The 17,465-nt window shown below is 42.8% G+C and overlaps 2 protein-coding genes across 2 annotated transcripts; one reads left to right on the top strand and one right to left on the bottom strand.

The window, feature by feature from the left end:
* The first annotated feature begins 141 nt into the window (after positions 1–141).
* Positions 142–2,083, top strand: CUNH12orf73 (chromosome unknown C12orf73 homolog). Its single transcript, XM_062011286.1, has 2 exons — positions 142–568; positions 1,755–2,083. The coding sequence occupies exons 1-2, from the start codon at positions 461–463 to the stop codon at positions 1,848–1,850; spliced, it is 204 nt and encodes a 67-aa protein (XP_061867270.1). The 5' UTR covers positions 142–460; the 3' UTR covers positions 1,851–2,083.
* Positions 2,084–5,359: 3,276 nt separating this feature from the next.
* HSP90B1 (heat shock protein 90 beta family member 1) lies at positions 5,360–15,076 on the bottom strand. The gene is made up of 18 exons (XM_062011240.1): positions 14,919–15,076; positions 14,234–14,333; positions 13,458–13,599; positions 13,252–13,368; positions 12,577–12,908; positions 11,636–11,747; positions 10,872–10,988; positions 10,169–10,285; positions 9,757–9,894; positions 9,589–9,666; positions 9,438–9,503; positions 8,904–9,173; positions 8,437–8,682; positions 8,054–8,190; positions 7,582–7,660; positions 7,331–7,486; positions 6,683–6,781; positions 5,360–5,617 (listed from the first exon to the last, which is right to left on the bottom strand). Exons 1-18 carry the CDS (start codon positions 14,965–14,967, stop codon positions 5,588–5,590), a joined length of 2,385 nt encoding a protein of 794 aa, XP_061867224.1. The 5' UTR covers positions 14,968–15,076; the 3' UTR covers positions 5,360–5,587.
* Positions 15,077–17,465: the final 2,389 nt, after the last annotated feature.

Here is a 17,465-nt window from a genome sequence, read left to right as displayed (position 1 = left end):
CCGCCCCCTCCCCCGCGCCTCAGAGCCACCACCGACCTGCCGGGCAGCCCCGCCTCACGTGACCGTCGGCGGCCAATGGGAGCGCGCAGCCGTCCGGCCGGGCCGGCGGGGGAGGGGCGCGGGGAGGAGGCGGCGCCGGCGCCGGCGTCGGGGCGGCTCGTGGCGGCCTCGCCGCGGTCGGCTCAGCCGTGCCCGGCTGGGAGCGGGGCGACCTCCCGCCACCGGGACAGCTCCGCAGAGCCAGAGGGCTTCAGGGCCCACACCACAGCTGACCCCGCGGGTGCTCCTCTGCGAGGGGCGGGCCTCGGCCCCGCCGGCAAGCGGCGGCCCCCCGGGAGGCGGGGGAAGTGACGCACGTCCGGCGCCTTACGTGTGGCGGGGCCGGGGGGGCGAGCGGCTCTCCCTCGTCTCGGCTTCCCGGTGCGGCCGCCTCCGTGCGGGGCAGCGCGGCCCCGCGGCCATGCCCGCCGGCGTGCCGTGGCCCACCTACCTGAAGACGCTGGCGGCCAGTATGCTGGCCATGTTTGCCGGCGCGGAGGTCGTGCACAGGTACTACCGGCCTGACCTTGTAAGTGTGGGGTCGGTTCCGGCGGCTGGTTGCCCGAGGGAGGCCGGTAGCGCGTCTGTGGGATGTGGTGGGGAGGCCTCCCGGAGAAGTTGCGCAGAGAGAAGTCTCTGGTCTGGCCGCCAACAGCCAGCAGCCGGTGGGGAAAGAGCGGACAGGTAGCCCGGTCTTCTTTCGGGAGCTGCCTTCAAGCTGCTACCGAACATTAAGACAACTGCGCGGGCTTCTTCAGAAGAGTTTTCTACCGTGAGAAGTTGTTTTTTTGAAGAGTACACACAAACGCCGAGAAGAATATTAGATTTAGGCGCATTTTTTCCCCTGTCTCCGATAATGGAAACGAAGATGGCCAAAAGGTTGCATTAGAAACAATGGCAGACTGAGAATCAAGGCTATGGAAGTTACAGAAAACCCAGCTTCAGATGAGAGCGTCCACTAGGGATATTAAATGATCGATGTGGTCTCTCGAAGGCCTTCTAACCTTTAAGCCTTACCTCATACTCCTAGTCTTGTGTACTTTTTGATTTTTGAAAACTCTGCTGTACTGAAATCATAAATATGTTAAAAGCCATGCTTGAGCTGTCATGTTAAAATTTAAGCACTGAGGCTTGAGTCATTGATAGATGTATAAGAATTTATGTATAATAGCCTTCTTTGCAGGCAAATGGGCATATTTATTCAGAATGATCTAATAGTCTACACCTCTTCAAACTATCACAGAATCTGAGGAGGCATGGCATTTTAAATGTCATCTATTTTCCTTTTTTATGTTTCGTCTCCTATTTCAGTGCTTAATTTCTAAACCAGAAAGATAAAATCAGTGAGTTGCTTCTGTTACCAAGAGAAGGAATATGTGGAAACTGCAACTGATGCTTTAAAACAATAGCAGAGGTCTCAAACAAACTTACTTTCTTAAATGACAAAAAGAAGCTTTGTTCCTTTACACAAACTGCCTGTTCTTCGTTTTTTCTCCATTTTTTTCCCAAATCATGCTTTGAAGTAAAAGTCGGATTGCAAAAAGGTTATAAGTTAAGATGTTTTGCATGTAAGAATTATACTTGGCTCAAAAAAGAGAGTGGTGTAATCACAGCTTGTCTATAGTACTGTCTCTTACAGAGCATGCTAATCTTCTGTTTTGTGAGTTTGATTTTTCTTCTGCCACAACACTGATGTATTTCTCTCTTTCTAACAGAGTATACCTGAAATACCTCCTAAGCCTGGAGAACTGAAAACAGAACTGTTGGGTCTAAAACCAAGATCGAGCCAAGTTCAGAACTCACAACAGTGACAAGAATTTACGTACGTTATGAAAACTAGAACTGATAAAACACTTGTTCAACTGTCTCAACTGCAAAAAGCCATCTGTGAAATACTGTCCTCCCTTAGACTTTTGTTTCCTTTCAGGCAGCACTAAAAATAAACATACGATGAATCCTGTTACATCCAATTGGTTATACGCCAAAACTATAATTTCTTCATCTTGATTGCAGTGTGTTCTTCAGAATAAAAGATGTAAACTCACGTTGGTGAGTCTGATGGAGTTTTAAACTTTTAAGCTGATGAACAAGTAAAGGCAGTTTAGTGTAGTGAGAAGTCACTTTTGAGTTAGCCTGACTAAGCTTATCTGTGTGTTGTCGAACCTCACTCACCCATGGGCATTTCCTTTAATTTTAAGCCATAACTCAGTGCTACTGGATGTAACACAGCATGTGACACAGTAAGTGATGGCGTGTACAAATAAGAAATATTACTTACTGCAGCACTTGTTTCACTCCTTCCAATGCTGGCTAAGTGCTGCAATAGCAGTTACATCGGCTTTCTGTCTCTACAGCCAGCAAGAAATCTGCTTTGTTCTGTTATAAGGCTGGGGAAGATCTTACAACTTAACTTGGTTGTATTAGTTAAAATGGGACAAATACATACATTGAGATGAATGTAAGTTTGTACTCCATTTGGACATTTTCTTCTGTTTGTGGCTGATTTTGATAGCTGTAAATATACAAAACTGAAATAACAAGTGCAGGTTTACCTTTCAGTGCTGAAATAAGATTGCCACAAAACTCACAGTAGGAGCTTGAGACGTTACATAAAGTCAGTGTCCTGCAAAGATGATGCAAAACCTCATTTTTTAATGGTATGCAGTAGAGCTGGTGAAGGTTGAGGATTGCTTTCTCTTGAGGAAGGTACCAAGATAAGGTACAGGCTTCATCCTCCATTCTCACTCACGTTTCACTTGGGGATAGAAAACCACAGTCTGACAGGTTACCCATTAAGGAAACAAAAAAGCTCCCTAATTCCTACTGGCAAAGTACTTGGAGCTCTTCTAGTAGCAGAGAGATCAGTAATGACCACTGAAAGTGCTGTTTTACTACTTTTTCAGCTGTAAAGCTATTTTATTTATGTTTGCATAATTTGGAATAGTTTTCCTAGGGAGGAAAGTGGATAGTTCCGTTGCATGTTTCTGCTCTTACAGAGTTTTGCAGCTATCAGCTCACCTAGAAAAGCAGCCCAGGCAGCATGAAATCCTCTTCTGCTCTCATGTGCCCATGTGGCTGTTGAGCATGCAGCCTGTACTTGTTGTTAATACATCACAGGCTGCATATCTCAGACACCTTTATCAGTGACAGCAGCATGGAGGGAAAGGTTTCAGGTAAATGTCAGATGGCACACCTAAATGAAATCAGTCAAAGAAATCATTATTAGGTCTAGTTCTGGTGAAACTACTTTTTTCTTCACTGAACCTAAAGCAAGCTTACACTGACAACCATCCACCTCAGTGTAAGGTAAAGTTAATTGGACAAGATGGAGTGGTTCAGCAGTACTTTGTTCCTGTTCTAACCACAGCAGGAACAGCAGTTTTTCAGTTCTCCCTTTAATGATCCAGGACTCACTGTGTTACTCACATTTTGTCAGACTATCACCTCTCTTGTTGACTTTTGACACAAAATGCATTTCTCCGTATTTTCTAAAGGCTGCAATGGGAAATTACTAATTTTGCTTGTATTTCTGAATGTATCCTGCTGCTAATGAAAACTAAGCAATAGGGAACATCGAGTTTACCCCAGTGTTTTCTAGCATGGAAGGAACTGTTCTCATTAGTGCCCATCAAGGAACAGCAAAACTGACAATACACTAGGTCAACTGCAGAGGTGACCCTCCCCTGCCCCAGAATCAGCATGACTGTAGCACTGAAGAAGCAGCTTCAGTATGACTGAGAGATACTTCTAGCATGGAGGCTGTCTTGCTTCACAGAGCTGACAAAAAAACACCAAACCCTAGCCACACTTGCAACTGCATTTTAGGCCTATTAATAGCAAACAGTTGTCACCCCAGGGTAGAGAAAGCAGCTGGACCACAGCTGTTTTGCATGTGATCTCCTGAGCTGAGGAAGATGAGAAAGCACAAAGCATGACTCTCAAGTGTGCTCTTTTTATTTCTGAAATTAGCTTAGATGTGTCATCCTAAAACTAATCAAAGCTTTAGAAACTTCAGCTATGGAACAAAGCTTACTTATTTACTTGTAGACTTAATAGAGTAAGAATACTTTAGCAAACAAGCCTAGGCTTCTGCTTCTGGTTTCTTAGCTGCAGAAGCACTCTACAGTAGGCTTGAGCCTCCTTTGCCACCCAGGCTGGTCAAAGGGTTAGAGAGGGGTGTGTACCCACTAGAAGTGATATTTTAGAAAGTATTAGAACAAACCAGCAGCAGTTGATTGCTCCAGAGCACAAAACTTGACTGTGATAAGAGAAACAGTGCATCTACCCTATTCCAGTACCTTAGTAACAAAGGACTCATATTAGCATTACCAGCTTTAGCTCCTTAGTGACTATGCTCTGTTAGACCATAATAACTGACCACACTGATAGAGGGCATGTGTATTTATTGCATGGAAACAGTATTTGGGCAATATAGAAGCAGTCTAAGAAAAGTAAATAATGCAAGTTCTTCAGGTCAGTGTTTAGTGCCCTCACCTAAACAGTTTTATTTTACATCAGACTGCATAACCTCAAACTTCACACAAATTCTGTTGAGGAAACAGAAGATATATTTTCAATTCAAATTACTGTACAGAAGTACTACTCTTATGTATTACTTCTACAGAGGAAAGGAAAAAACCAAGAACTTCAGCATAAACACTACCAAACCTGTGAAGATGTTTGAACAGAGGCATAAGTAAGAAAACCTAACACTAGATAAAGCTAATACAAGGGGGCTTCCAGTTGAACCTGCCTCCTTTACAATTTGGTGTCAACAGATGTAGATTGAATTAGATTAGTATGGCAAAACACTGTAGATAGAGAGGGGAAAAAAAAGGTGCAATAGCTTAAGAACAGCAGCATTTAAGAGTAACTGTAAGAGATGAGAGCTTCCATCTTTATAAAACCCACCAAAAGTGCTTCACAGATTATTTTTTTTCCCCTCAGCTGTAAAAGGTACCACTGCCTGTACTGTACAGTGGAATCAAGTCCCATGCAGTGGAAGCTGGCAGTTCCAATGCCCTTTTTAAATGCCCCATCTCATCCTTAAGAGGTCAGTACATACATAACTTCTTGTATATTCCAACTAGAAAATTCAGCACAGCACGTAAGAGACCAGGTACATTTTGGCCAAACAGCTTGGCAGGCTGGTTAACACAAAACCCATCCCTGGGCATATGCTACACTTTTAAGTGTGGGCTGTGTCAGTGTGGAAAGTAATACAGACTGCGAAGGGTGTGAATGCTCAAGACACTCTCTTCATCTCCTTGTGCTAGCACCCAAAGAGAGCTTACTATGTATAAGTTTAGAGCTAGTGGTGTTTGGGAACATTTTTATTTATTAGATGACATGATTTTACACCAAGTCAGTTAAATAATACAAATTTACATTCATGAGGAATGTTTTTAGAAAAGTGAACTTAAAAAAAAATTCTCCTTTACCCTTAAACCCCAAACCATCCCTCAACATTTTACAGTGGAAAAAACCAAAAAAATCTAATTCACATTCCCTGTTAACCCCCCAATGCAAGACGGTAGTTGAGTGCAGCTTACAGTTCATCTTTCACATCTGTGGATTCCTGTGGAGACAAGACAAAAATCATAATGTTGCTTTTTCCAAAGTGGAACAGGTTACAAAAGAACTCTCTCAGAAGAGCTGAACCTAAGTACTGCTGATGCTTTCCAGTAAGTAACATACTTTTAAAAGAGGTATAAAAGTCAAGCTTCCATTCAAATGATAGAATGTTAAAGCCTTTGCTATTAAGAGTTAGCAGTAGATCAAATATATCATTTAATCTTGAATACTTCCTAAGCTATCTTTCAGACACAGTAAGAGGGCTATTACCAGCACTATTCTACTTGATTGCAGGGCTACAAAGAACATCTGCTTTCCAGTCAGTAGCCAGAAACCTGCAAGTGTCCTAATCCAACTAACAGAACTTAACTTTTGATAATAGATTTGTCACTGCAGGTTACACTGCTGTGTAAATGCAATAGTGACATCAAAATTGAGCAGCTATAGTACAATTAGCATTGTTCCTCAATTTTCTCTTGAATCATCTGACACTTAATAGAAAGTAAGTACATATCTGAGTTACATATCTTCACTAGTCACAAGATAACATCTCACAGGACTCTTCCAAAAGCAACCTGAGAAAGCAAGTCCAGTTGGAACCTCCTAATAACTTTAATAACTGTGGTATTGGAAAAACTCAGCATATCCATCAAAATATCATTAAAGCTGCACATGTTAGCTAAGTAAAAGCTGATCTCACAACAGCCAAACTGCTTGGTCTTCTTGAAACTCTATATTGTAAGCATTTGAAACTATGTTCTTGCCCTTTCCCGTCTATAAGCTGTGGAAATCCAACCAAGTTCACTGTAGAAGGTTTGTTGCTGTTTTCTTGCCATGGGGCACTCTTAGTCTCTTAAGCTTCATTTAGCTCCAACTTCAAACACACCCAAGTCTTTTCTTCTTACAAGATAGTCTGACAAGGAATGAAATGTTAATTTGTGCAGCAGGTTTGTCTGCCTTTCAAGAAAAGCTTTGAAAACCTCACACTAAAAACTAGTGTCAGGAAAGGCAAAGTGAAAAAGTTTGTCAGAAAGCACCAAAGCTGCATATAAATATTGTGAGACCTTACCTTCTGTGTTTCACTGTCATCAGCATCAGCATCCACTTCCTCTTCATCTTGGTCTGCTTCCTCAGCTGCATCTTCAGGCTCTTCAGGTTCTTCTTCCACCTGTAGGGAAGTGACAGTTTACTTTATTTGCTTAGGATGTTTATTCATTGTGGAGCTAAATGCAGGCTATGGAAGTATTCACTGTCAGTTCTTAACATCTGCCCCAAGCTATCTGAAGGGAAAAGCAAATTCTGTTTAGCACTGACACACTACCATGCCTCCTCCAGCACAAGTTCTTGGCACACCATTGAAAACTTGCATGATTAATCTACTCAGAAATTTCTCCGCTCATTAGACAGGCACATGTGCCTTTGGTCCTCGGTTTGCTCTCATAGAACCACCACTTTGTTAATGACAATGCTTGATAAGTATAATGCAATAGCAAAATCTCAAGCAACTAGAAAGGAGAGTGGAAGGGAGGCATAAGCATGAAGTACAGACTCATCAGTTTTGCACCTAGGTACTTGAACTGGGCTCCTAATGGCCCACCCTAAGTGTAGGAAACTAGATACGCTTCATTTTATGCATATCTATCAAGTATGTGCTTGATAGATACTTGATACAGCAGGAATAATTCAATTATCAGCCCCAAGTTGAAGGCAAACTAACCTTTGCATCCAGGTCAATGTTCAAACTTAAGCGAAGCATCCTTTCAATTCTGTCTCCATATTCCTTAGTGTCTGGTAACATGTATCCTGATCGCAAAGTTGCAGTTTCAAACAATACCACTGCCAGATCTGAAACTGTTTTGTCATCTTCATTTTCCTAATGTGGAACAACATTAAGAAAACCCATCAGAACTGTTAATTCATAAGGTCATATGCAGCCACGTTGTCAGAATTTTACTGTTATTTGTTTACCTTGACTCGCCTCAGCATGTCCTTGATCAGTGGATGTCTCGGGTTAATTTCAAATGTCTTCTTTTGGCTAGCATAGTAGCTGAAAAGAAGTTACATCACTGAGTTTTGAAGTACAGGACCCAACTGTATCTTTAAACCCATGAATACTGATTACAGCCAAGTATATTCCTCCCTCTGCCCCACTAAAACACTAGCTTAACTCTAAGGAGCATTCAAATTACTAAGACAGTTCATTTTCTCGTCACCAAATGACAGACAGCAAATGCCACTGATGGGTCTCTCACCAGGCAGTTTTACATGCTGGGCTTTGGAAGAACAATATAAGACTATGACAGAGACTGCAACTTGGTTTTAAGTGACTTCAAAAATATGGAGGATCATCTGAACCAAATAGAAGACTGGTCTGCCCACACCAAGCAAGGGAAGCCATCAACTACATTTCATGTCTCCTGCTATATGAATGAAAGCTTACTTGGTAGATATATCCTTCCCAGTTTGGTAAGCTTGAGCCTTCATGATCCTTTCCATGTTACCAGACCATCCATACTGACTGGCCACAAGAGCACATGGTGACTGGGTTAAACGTTGAGATAGCACAGCCTTTTCAATCTGCAAAAAAAGCCTTGATATTAGTTCACAGAGCTAATAGCTTATACAGTGAATAATTCTGAATTTCCCTGTCACTTCAATATTTTCTGAGAGCTTCAAGATCACATTCCAACTCATCTTCCAGAAATAAAGGTATTAAGTTTATTTACCCATGAAAAGAAAGTCTACACTCAAAAGAATCTGCAGGCTGTGTTGTAGCAAGTACAACAGCATTTACAGATTAATGCATGGCATATAACGTTTTACCTTGTCTTTTAGAGCTTTGTCTTTCATCCAGTTTAAGAGTGGTTCATATTCCTTTTCCAAGGCTTCCCGACTCTCCTTAGACTTTTCACTTTCTTCAAACTTAACTCCTTCTTTTGCTACATTCTGAAACCTCTTTCCATCAAACTCTGGCAGAGCCTGAATGCAGTATTCATCTACAGGTTCAGTCAGATAGATCACTTCATAGCCCTTTTTCAGAAGACGTTCAACAAATGGGGAAGACTCAGCCTAAGGTGACAAAACAGATGAGATGCCAGTTTAACCACCTTGGTACCAGCAGCTACTGAAACCTGTACAACTATTTGACAAATGGTACAAGGAAACCTGAACTACAGTAGTAACATAAGCATGAAGTGTCCACATTTACAGCAAATACACAGTTCCCAATGTTTACGGTACTACTTTAACTAGGAGCTACAATTTTTCCTCTTTCCTCCATGCTCACATACCTCCTTTCGGCTGGCACCTGCCATGAAGTAAATTTTATCTTGCTTCTCTTTCATTCTTTCCACATATTGGTCAAGGCTTGTGAGGTTACTTTCGTGATGAGAAGACTGGAAGCGAAGAAGTTTAGCCAGTCGTGTACGATTGGAGTGATCTTCAATAACTCCAAGCTTTACATTAGTACCAAACTCTTTCCAGAATGTGTCATTGTATTTTTCTTCTGCAATTTTCTTGATCATATCAAGAGTCTTGCGAACAAGTTTCTTTCTGATCACCTAAAGGAAAAAAAAAAGGAGCAATACCAATTTATAACAATAAGAACTTGGAAGAACCCTCAATTCAACTCCACTGCAAAGGACAGATTCAAGACATTTACTGTTCCTAATATGAAAAGACAGGAGTCTGAAAACAGCAATGCATGGGTTTCCTATATTTAATATCACACTCCTTAAAAGTAAAAGCTAATCATGCTATTATTCTTCTAAATCTTGCTACTGTCATGAGTTTATAATTAAATAATTTAAGACCAATTAGTTTACCTTTAATAATTTGTGTTGTTGAAGTGTCTCACGAGATACATTCAAAGGAAGATCATCAGAATCCACCTAATTGAAGAAGAAACTTATTAAGTACAGCTATCAGTATTTAAAAGTTAAAAAAAAAAAATGAAATGAAACTTATAATACTCACAACACCCTTAACGAAATTAAGGTATTTGGGCATCATGTCATGGAAGTCATCAGTGATGAACACTCTTCGAACATACAGCTGAGATATAAGAGGAGACAACAGCCAGGTTATGTTTTTGTTTGTTTTTTAAGACATGAAATCATACCTACACACACTTGGTGGTCCTACCTTAATGAAATCACTTTTTTTGGATCCATATTCATCAAACAGGCCACGTGGAGCAGAATTAGGAACAAACAAGATCGATTTGAAAGTTACTTCGCCTTCAGCAGTAAAGTGGATATAAGCCATTGGATCATCATGTTCCTGGGGAGACAAAATTACTTTAATGGGCATGGGGAAAAAAATACAAGCAAGTTGATACATTTCATTTCCAGTAATAACAGAAGTTTGCCAAATAAGTGCAATTATTTTACAATTAAACTATCTAACCATGCTTTGGTAGAATCTATTAGAGACAGAAGTTGCAGATTCAGCTGAGTTACTCATAGAAGATGAGTAACCTTAAGACCTCTTACAGAAGAAGAGATATTATAGCTAATCTCTTGCTTTGAAACAATCTTGAGGCTGAAGAGCTTACCTTGGAAAAGGTTTTGTAAAAAGCTTTGTATTCATCTTCTTCAACTTCTTTAGATGGTCTTTGCCAGATTGGTTTTATGTCATTCATGAGCTCCCAATCCCACACAGTCTTTTCAACCTAGGTAACACCATCGTGTAATAAAAATTCTTTCAGGTTAAATTAAAGACACTCCACTGAAGCTAAGTCATAAAATATAATGTTAAAAATACACATTCCTTCTAATTTACAAAATAAATGATGCAATGTCCTGGATATTCTCATCCAACTATATACATTAGTGTAACAGAGGAACAAACCTTTAGGCTACCCTCCAGCTGTCTTAATGTCCATTTAACATACCCACTGAGTATCAGTCTCTGTTCTACAGCCCTTCTGAAAAAAGCTTTCCAGCAGAGTATACTCAATTTAAACCAGTCAGCAGTGTCAGATTACTGGAGTCCACTGCCATTTCCAGCAGTTCACTCAAGTATTTATAATTAGTTCTGGGACAGCTGCTTCACAAGGCCATTGTTAGTTGTTTGCCTGATTTGAAATAAAGTCTTTTCTGTTTACAGTCTTACTTCCTGACAAGATGTCTAACTGCACTTAAACAGGATTGCTGTTTCAAAGCACTCACTACTCAAATGCACTGCTGGAAGACTGCCAATGAGAATTGTTAACTATCTGACATGAGTTACAAACCCCCAGGTCTGACAATGCTTACCTTCTTAGTTTTTGGTTTCTTTTCTTCATCTTCCTCTTCAACTGCAGCTTCATCATCATCTGTCTCTTCTTTCTCCTTTGCTTCCTCCTCTTCAATGGGTTCCTCAACAGTCTCTGTCTAAAGAGACAAAGGAAAGTAGGGACTTGGAGTGCATGGCTTCCTACCAGGTTATGTTCTAGTATTCTCTCAAACAGCTTCACCTCTCAGAGCACTAGTTTAACTGGTGCTATTTGCCTATGGCAAGCCTTTATCTGTAGGTAGCTAGAGTTTTTTTAGCTGCATTTTTCACAAGTATGTGCTTTCCTTCAATATACTGTAAGGTCACTGAACTCACATTTAGGTTTATATATATGGGTGATACTGTTAATGCTATACCAAGAAAACATCAGAAAAAACTAGTCTGAAAGTTAAGACACTACCCTATTTTCAGGACACCTAACCATGCTCAAAAGCTTACCTGAGCTTCTAGGTACTACATAAAGCCAGTGGAAGAAAGTTCTTCCTGAGCAATTAGAACAGTCTTTCTCATTCAATAAAGTTCTTTAAGTCAGCATAAAACCTTGAAAATTTGTCATTTTAAACAACAGTAACACTTGGAGATAACTAACTAGGGAAATAGCTGCCAGAAGAGTCAGAACAGAAGAATTCTATAAATTGGACAAATGGAAGTTCTACAGTATGCATTCATCCTTCATGAAAGATCTGGCCATGTGGTTTTCACAACCAAAACTCATACTGTACAATGCCCAGTTAAATATACTTACCTTGCTGCTCCACACATATATGGGGAAGTTTATGAACTGTGAGTATTTCTTCACTAGATTTTTAACAGTATCCAGCTCAAGATAATCAGATGCTTCCTCCTTCAAGACAAGGCTAAAGAAAAAGAAAAACCACAAATCCAAAAGCTTCAATCAAAATTCTGAGCAAGTGTTTTCAAGTAGTTTTACAGGAGATGCACTTCCCTAGTTTTGCAGCTACAGCAATTCCAGTTTATCTAAGTGAGCTTTTTATTAGTTCAGCTGCAAGTATCTCTTTAAAAAACACAAACCCTACTGAACTGCTGCAATGAGAAGGAAGCGTTTATTATTTTTCCCAACATTTGGGGCAGAAAAGAAAATATCTAGATGTCTAAATGAAAGTCTCAAATCATACTGACACCTATCAGGACTCTGATGCACTCTCACTGGCTTGAAACCAGAGCACTGAGACAAACCTCTCATATCACATGCCTCAGCAGGAGGAACTCCTCTAATCACAGACCAAAATAAATGACTCTGCTTATGAATGCAATGAAAACAGGACTGTCAAACTATCCCTAGGTTTGAGATTTGCATCGGACCAGTCTGATGCAAATACTGTATACTGGTATACAGAGAGCAGCTAGTTTCCAAGAGAAAGTTTTACAGCCTCTGTGCAGGTTGACAGGGCACAATTGTGTTGACAACTGTCAGCATATAATTCCAGACAGTCCTTTAAGGACCTCACAGTTCTTAGTTCATCTAATGGAACGTGAAGTAAACTACATTATCATTCCACATTTATTCTGGATGCGGTTAACAGTTTGCATGTTTCTATCAAACTAACAAAACCTGTATTGTAAGAATAAACAGTGGGAGTCAGAATGCTAAAGCATCCACGTATTCCAATAAGCAATTTTGTACCCACGTTTCTTTTATTAAGTTCAAAGAAACTTTATACTTACGTTATGGTTGTGCCACGTCCTAAAGTGTTTCCTCTTGGATCGTCAATCACAGAGAATTCATTTGAATCTGACTCCCAAATATGTTGAGTATCATTGTTATGTTTTGATGTGACAATAACTCTGTCTGCTACTAAGAAAGCAGAATAAAAGCCAACACCAAACTGGCCGATTAACTCGGAGGTCGATTGACTGTCATCCTGCATTTCAGTCATCTTGTTTAAGAATTCACTTGTACCAGACTTTGCAATGGTACCCAGGTTTTTGACTAACTCTTCTTTTGTCATGCCAATGCCTGTGTCTGTAACATGGAGCATGTTCTTCTCTTTATCACACTAAAAAAAAACCACAACAAGATTAAGATGTAATTTGACTTCATTTCAGATCTTAACAGAGTGCACTGTCATGGTGAGTAGCAGCTACCCAAATTAACACACGCCTGGCTACAGTAATTAAAATTTACACCAACTACAGGAATGAAGAGGATCTGTTACACTTTATGGAATTAGAAATGTATTTTCACCATTAATAGTAGTCTTTAACAAAGCTAATTGCAAAGGTCCTGATGTGGCTCTTGTTTGTATTTGCATTAAGCCATTGATTTAGATTTAATGAGGCAATTTCTATGTTCTTCCCACCTCTTCTTCATAAGAGGTGATTGTACTTAATGCGTCTTACCTTGATTTTGACTGTAAGTTCTTCATTACCAGCAAGAGCGTTTTCATCAGTTAGAGATATTAACCGGATCTTATCTAAAGCATCTGAAGCATTTGAAATAAGTTCCCTCAGGAAAATCTGAAATACAAAACAACAGTGAGGAATTCCAGAACACACACACAACACAAGCAGTTTTAATAACATGTTCTACTGATTAAGGCACTAACCTCTTTATTTTTATATAAAGAGTTGATAATAAGTTTCATCATTCTGTTCACTTCTGCTTGAAACGCAAACTTCTCAGATTTTTCTCTGATTTCTTTGATCTGTGATGCATTCAGGCCATCTAGTTGGATAGCTTCTTCCTCTCTGTTAGGACAATGAAAACCTGTAAAGCAGTCCTGACCACATGCAGTACCACCAAGTACCATGCAGTAACAGAATGGTACTACAACGCTTAATCACTGACACAGCACAACAGTTTCACGATCAAACGAGTTAAATGCAGGAGGTGCAGCTATCCTCAACTGCAGAGCCTTCATCTAAAATTTGATTGAAAATCCATGCTTGGAAGGACTTTTTTTCCTAGAAAGAAACTCAAGGAATATAGGTATATCAAAACCACCGTAAAACCTCAGTATGCAGTATATCTCACAGGAGCTATAGAGCTCCCATGGGCACAGAGCTATTTCATTAGTAGGCATTAAACTGACATCTACCTTACAGAGGAGTAAGCTCCTGTTAATGTATTGCGTTTTACACAGCTACTGACATTGGACAAAAAGTTTAATATTTTGGAATACAAGTTCTCAGACTCACTCCTACTTAGAAGAAAGTAGTCTTTTCCAAAACTGTTTCATTTGTCTCAACTAACTAGACCTTTTGAATGGCGTCCCTCTCATTTCAGAGACTTTGGTATTACCGATGCTCGAATCGACTCTTCAAAAGTAAGAGAAAGACTCAGCATTTCAGAAGAAACTTACCCACAATGCCAGGTACTAACCTCTGAACAACTTCATCATCTGTTCGAGACCCTTCTCTGCTTTTACCCAAGTCATCTTCCACGGTCCCGTCCACGTCCACCTCATCAGCTCTAACCGAGACTAGGAAAACACGGAATCTGAAGATCTGAGCCTGACCCCTACTATACACTACTCTGCTTACCCCTCCCCATCTTTTTAGTCTCGGTGCGGTCCCTCCACCCCCCATCTCCCCTAGAGTTCACCTCAAGCAGAGACATCCGAGATTGGGAAGGTAACGCCCCCTCCCCCCCACCCCCGCCCGTGATGGCGCATGAGCCGCACCAGACGTACCGTCCCCCACCCCCCGCCGGCTTGCTGCCTCCCTGGAGAGAGGCGCCGGCCACAGTAAAGCAGCATGCCGGGCAACACTTCCCTCCGCACTCCCCCAGGGAGAAAAGCAGGGATAGATAAGAGAGCAGGAGTCCTCTCCCAAAAGGCCCTGCTCATCCCCCACCCGCAAATCTCACTCTTGCCGGCCTTCCATCTCCCTTACCCTAGCGAAAAAGGGAGAAGGGCAGGCGGGGAGGGGTTTTGGGGGGCGTGTGGAAGGGCTAGTGGGGGTAAGGAGAGGCGGTGAGGGGGGCAGCGGGTTGGGGTCCTGCTGGCCGAGAACACGACCTCCCGCCTCTCCCCGCCGGAAGCTTCCAGAAGGCCGCGGGCACTCACCGGCCAGGAGCAGCGTGCACGCCAGAGCGAGCCCCCACACCGACTTCATGGCGGCGTCGGCTGCGGTCGCAGAAGAGAACGGCCCGAGGCGCCCGTGCCCCGCCGCAGCCCCTACCCCACGCTGCCGCTAAGCCCGCTGGAGCGGCCGCGGCCCTCCCCCTCCGCCTTATCAACCCAGGGCGACGGAGGGCGGGGGGAGCCGCTCCGCCACTGGCCAATGGGAGTGTACCACGCCAAACACGCAGCCAATGGGAAGCCAAGAAGGGAGGGGCCTGCAGCGATCGCCGCCAATGGCGGCTTTCCATGTGCGGTTTCCTGCGGACGGAGCGTGGCCGGCGCCGATTGGCCGGACGGAGCGGCGCTCAGCCAATCGTTTCCGCGGAGACGTTTAACCGGCACGGCCCCTCGTTACGTTTTAACGAATAAGCCATTAATGTGTAAGGCTGCGGCCACGTGGGTCGCAGCCGCTGCGGCCGCGTCCGGGAACGATACGGACAGTCCCCACATGGGAGGCCACGGCTCCAACCGCTTCCGGGGGCACCCGGGATGTTTACTGGCGAGGCGGTTGCTATGGCAACGGGCGCTTCCGGTCGCGACGGCTCGCCGTAACCCCGGGTCCGAAACGGGAGCGAAAAGTTACGGGACAGAGTGACCCTAAACACTGCAGCCGAGCGGCTGGGGCAGCGCCGGGCCCAGGGCAGCACGGATGAGTCCCGGCAGCCCGCCCCGCCGGAGGGGGGTCCCGGCCCGCAGAGCGCGTGCGCCGCGGGGCATGCCGGGAGCGGTAGTCTGCACAGCCACTGCACTACCGACATCCATCCACCTGGTTACATCTTCATAAAAGGCTATCAGGTTGGTCGTCCGCTCCCAGTGACCCTCCTGTCCTTTAAATGCCTGGAGACAGCACCCAGCAAAAGTTGTTCCATCACCTTTCCAGGGATGGAGGTGAAGCTGACCGGTCTGTAGTTACCCAGCTCCTCCTTCTTGCTCTTTTTGAAGAATGGAGTGACATTTGCTTTCCTCCGGTCCTCAGGCACCTCTCGTGTTCTCCACAACTTACTGAAGATGAGGGAGAGTGGTTTAGCAATGACTCCCGCCAGCTTCCTCAGCACCCGTGGGTGCATCCCATCAGGGTCCATAGATTTATGTACATCCAGGTTGCTCAACTGAACCTCAACCCAGTCCACATCAACCAAACAAAACTCCTCCTTTAACCTGACTTCCTCTGGGCTCTGGGGCTCCTGAGGACAGTCTCCAGCAGTATAGACCGAGGCTAAAAAGGCATTTTGTAACTCTGCCTTCTCTGTATCCTCTGTCACCAGGGCACCCACCTCATTCAACAGTGGGCCTACATCGCCTCTAGCGTTAGTTTTATCTGTGATTTATTTAAAGAAGCCCTTTTTGTTGGGCTCCCTTGCAAGATACAAGTCTAAATATGTTTTAACTTTCCTATTTGCTTCCTTGCATCCTCTGACAACAGCCTTATATTCATCCCAAGTGGCCGTCCCTTCCTTCCATGATCTATAGACTCTCCTCTTACACTTGAATTTGCCCAACAGTTCCCTATTTAAGCATGCAGGTCTCCTGGCTCCCTTTCTTCATTTCCTACCTGCTGGGATGCTCTGATCCTGAGCTTGGAAAAAGTGAATGTTGAATAGAGACTGACTATCTTGGGCCCCTTTACCTTCTAGTACTTTGTCCCATGGGATGTCCCCTAGCAATTGTTGCTAAAGGCCAGGGTTGTGATCCTGCTTGATATTCTTTTTCTACTGCACAAGATCCTGAACTCCACCATCTCATGGCTGCTGCAGCCAAGGCTGCCCTCAACCTTCACTGTTTCAACCACAGCCTGCCTGTTCATGAATACAAGATCCAGTGGTGCTCCTCTCCTAGTTGACACATCCACCATTTGCATCAAGAAGTTATCATGGCAGCCTTTGTTTGTTTCATATTCACACTCAATTCCAAATGTTGTAGAGCATCTTAAAGAAGTGGATATATCTTCAGTTTGTGCCATATGTACAATATTTCATCCCTGAAACAGACATTCCAGAGGAATATAAGCTCTCAATGTATTGTTTTATAAAGATGCAAATGAAGCTCAAATTGCAGAGAATGTAGATAGGTAGTTCTTCACAGTTCTAATGCATTATGACATAAGAAAAATGGGACTCAATTCAGTGGTGCAAACTTCAGACTGCATTAACCATTCACAAATAAAACCACTTAACTTTGCTTCATCAAAAATGGTGTGATAGTAAGCGGCTAGTTAGCAGTGACACAAGTTACAGCATTTCTAATATCCATGAGCAAAAATTGAATTTGCATTAGTTACAGATTTCAATTTAACCATATATTGGAAGAGGCAATATTCTGAAAATGCAAATTCATTGTTTAGTGTTATGGCTTCCTTACATTTGCACCTATGGACAATGTCTTTGTCCTACATAATTTATGCCCCAGGCTCAGCGCACCACCATCAAAACCAGGATGTTACCTTATCCTAGCTATAAACTCCTGCTCTTTACCATGTTGTAGTCTGGTGCA

Source organism: Colius striatus, chromosome 1, assembly GCF_028858725.1.
Source record: "Colius striatus isolate bColStr4 chromosome 1, bColStr4.1.hap1, whole genome shotgun sequence".
Classification (NCBI taxonomy): Eukaryota; Metazoa; Chordata; class Aves; order Coliiformes; family Coliidae; genus Colius; species Colius striatus.
The sequence above is the reverse complement of the archived record's forward strand: the minus strand, read 5'-3'. Positions and strand labels throughout refer to the sequence as shown.

Bases quoted from the DNA above. Each gene is read 5' to 3' on its own strand.
- HSP90B1 (XM_062011240.1), bottom strand. From the start codon at position 14,967: ATGAAGTCGGTGTGGGGGCTCGCTCTGGCGTGCACGCTGCTCCTGGCC. The intron at 8,683-8,903 runs GTATGTGAGCAT...TTGTCACCTTAG, and splicing joins CAGGTGCCAGCCGAAAGGAG to GCTGAGTCTTCCCCATTTGT. The intron at 8,191-8,436 runs GTAAAACGTTAT...CTTTTTTTGCAG, and splicing joins ACAAAGCTCTAAAAGACAAG to ATTGAAAAGGCTGTGCTATC.
- CUNH12orf73 (XM_062011286.1), top strand. From the start codon at position 461: ATGCCCGCCGGCGTGCCGTGGCCCACCTACCTGAAGACGCTGGCGGCC. The intron at 569-1,754 runs GTAAGTGTGGGG...TCTTTCTAACAG, and splicing joins GGTACTACCGGCCTGACCTT to AGTATACCTGAAATACCTCC.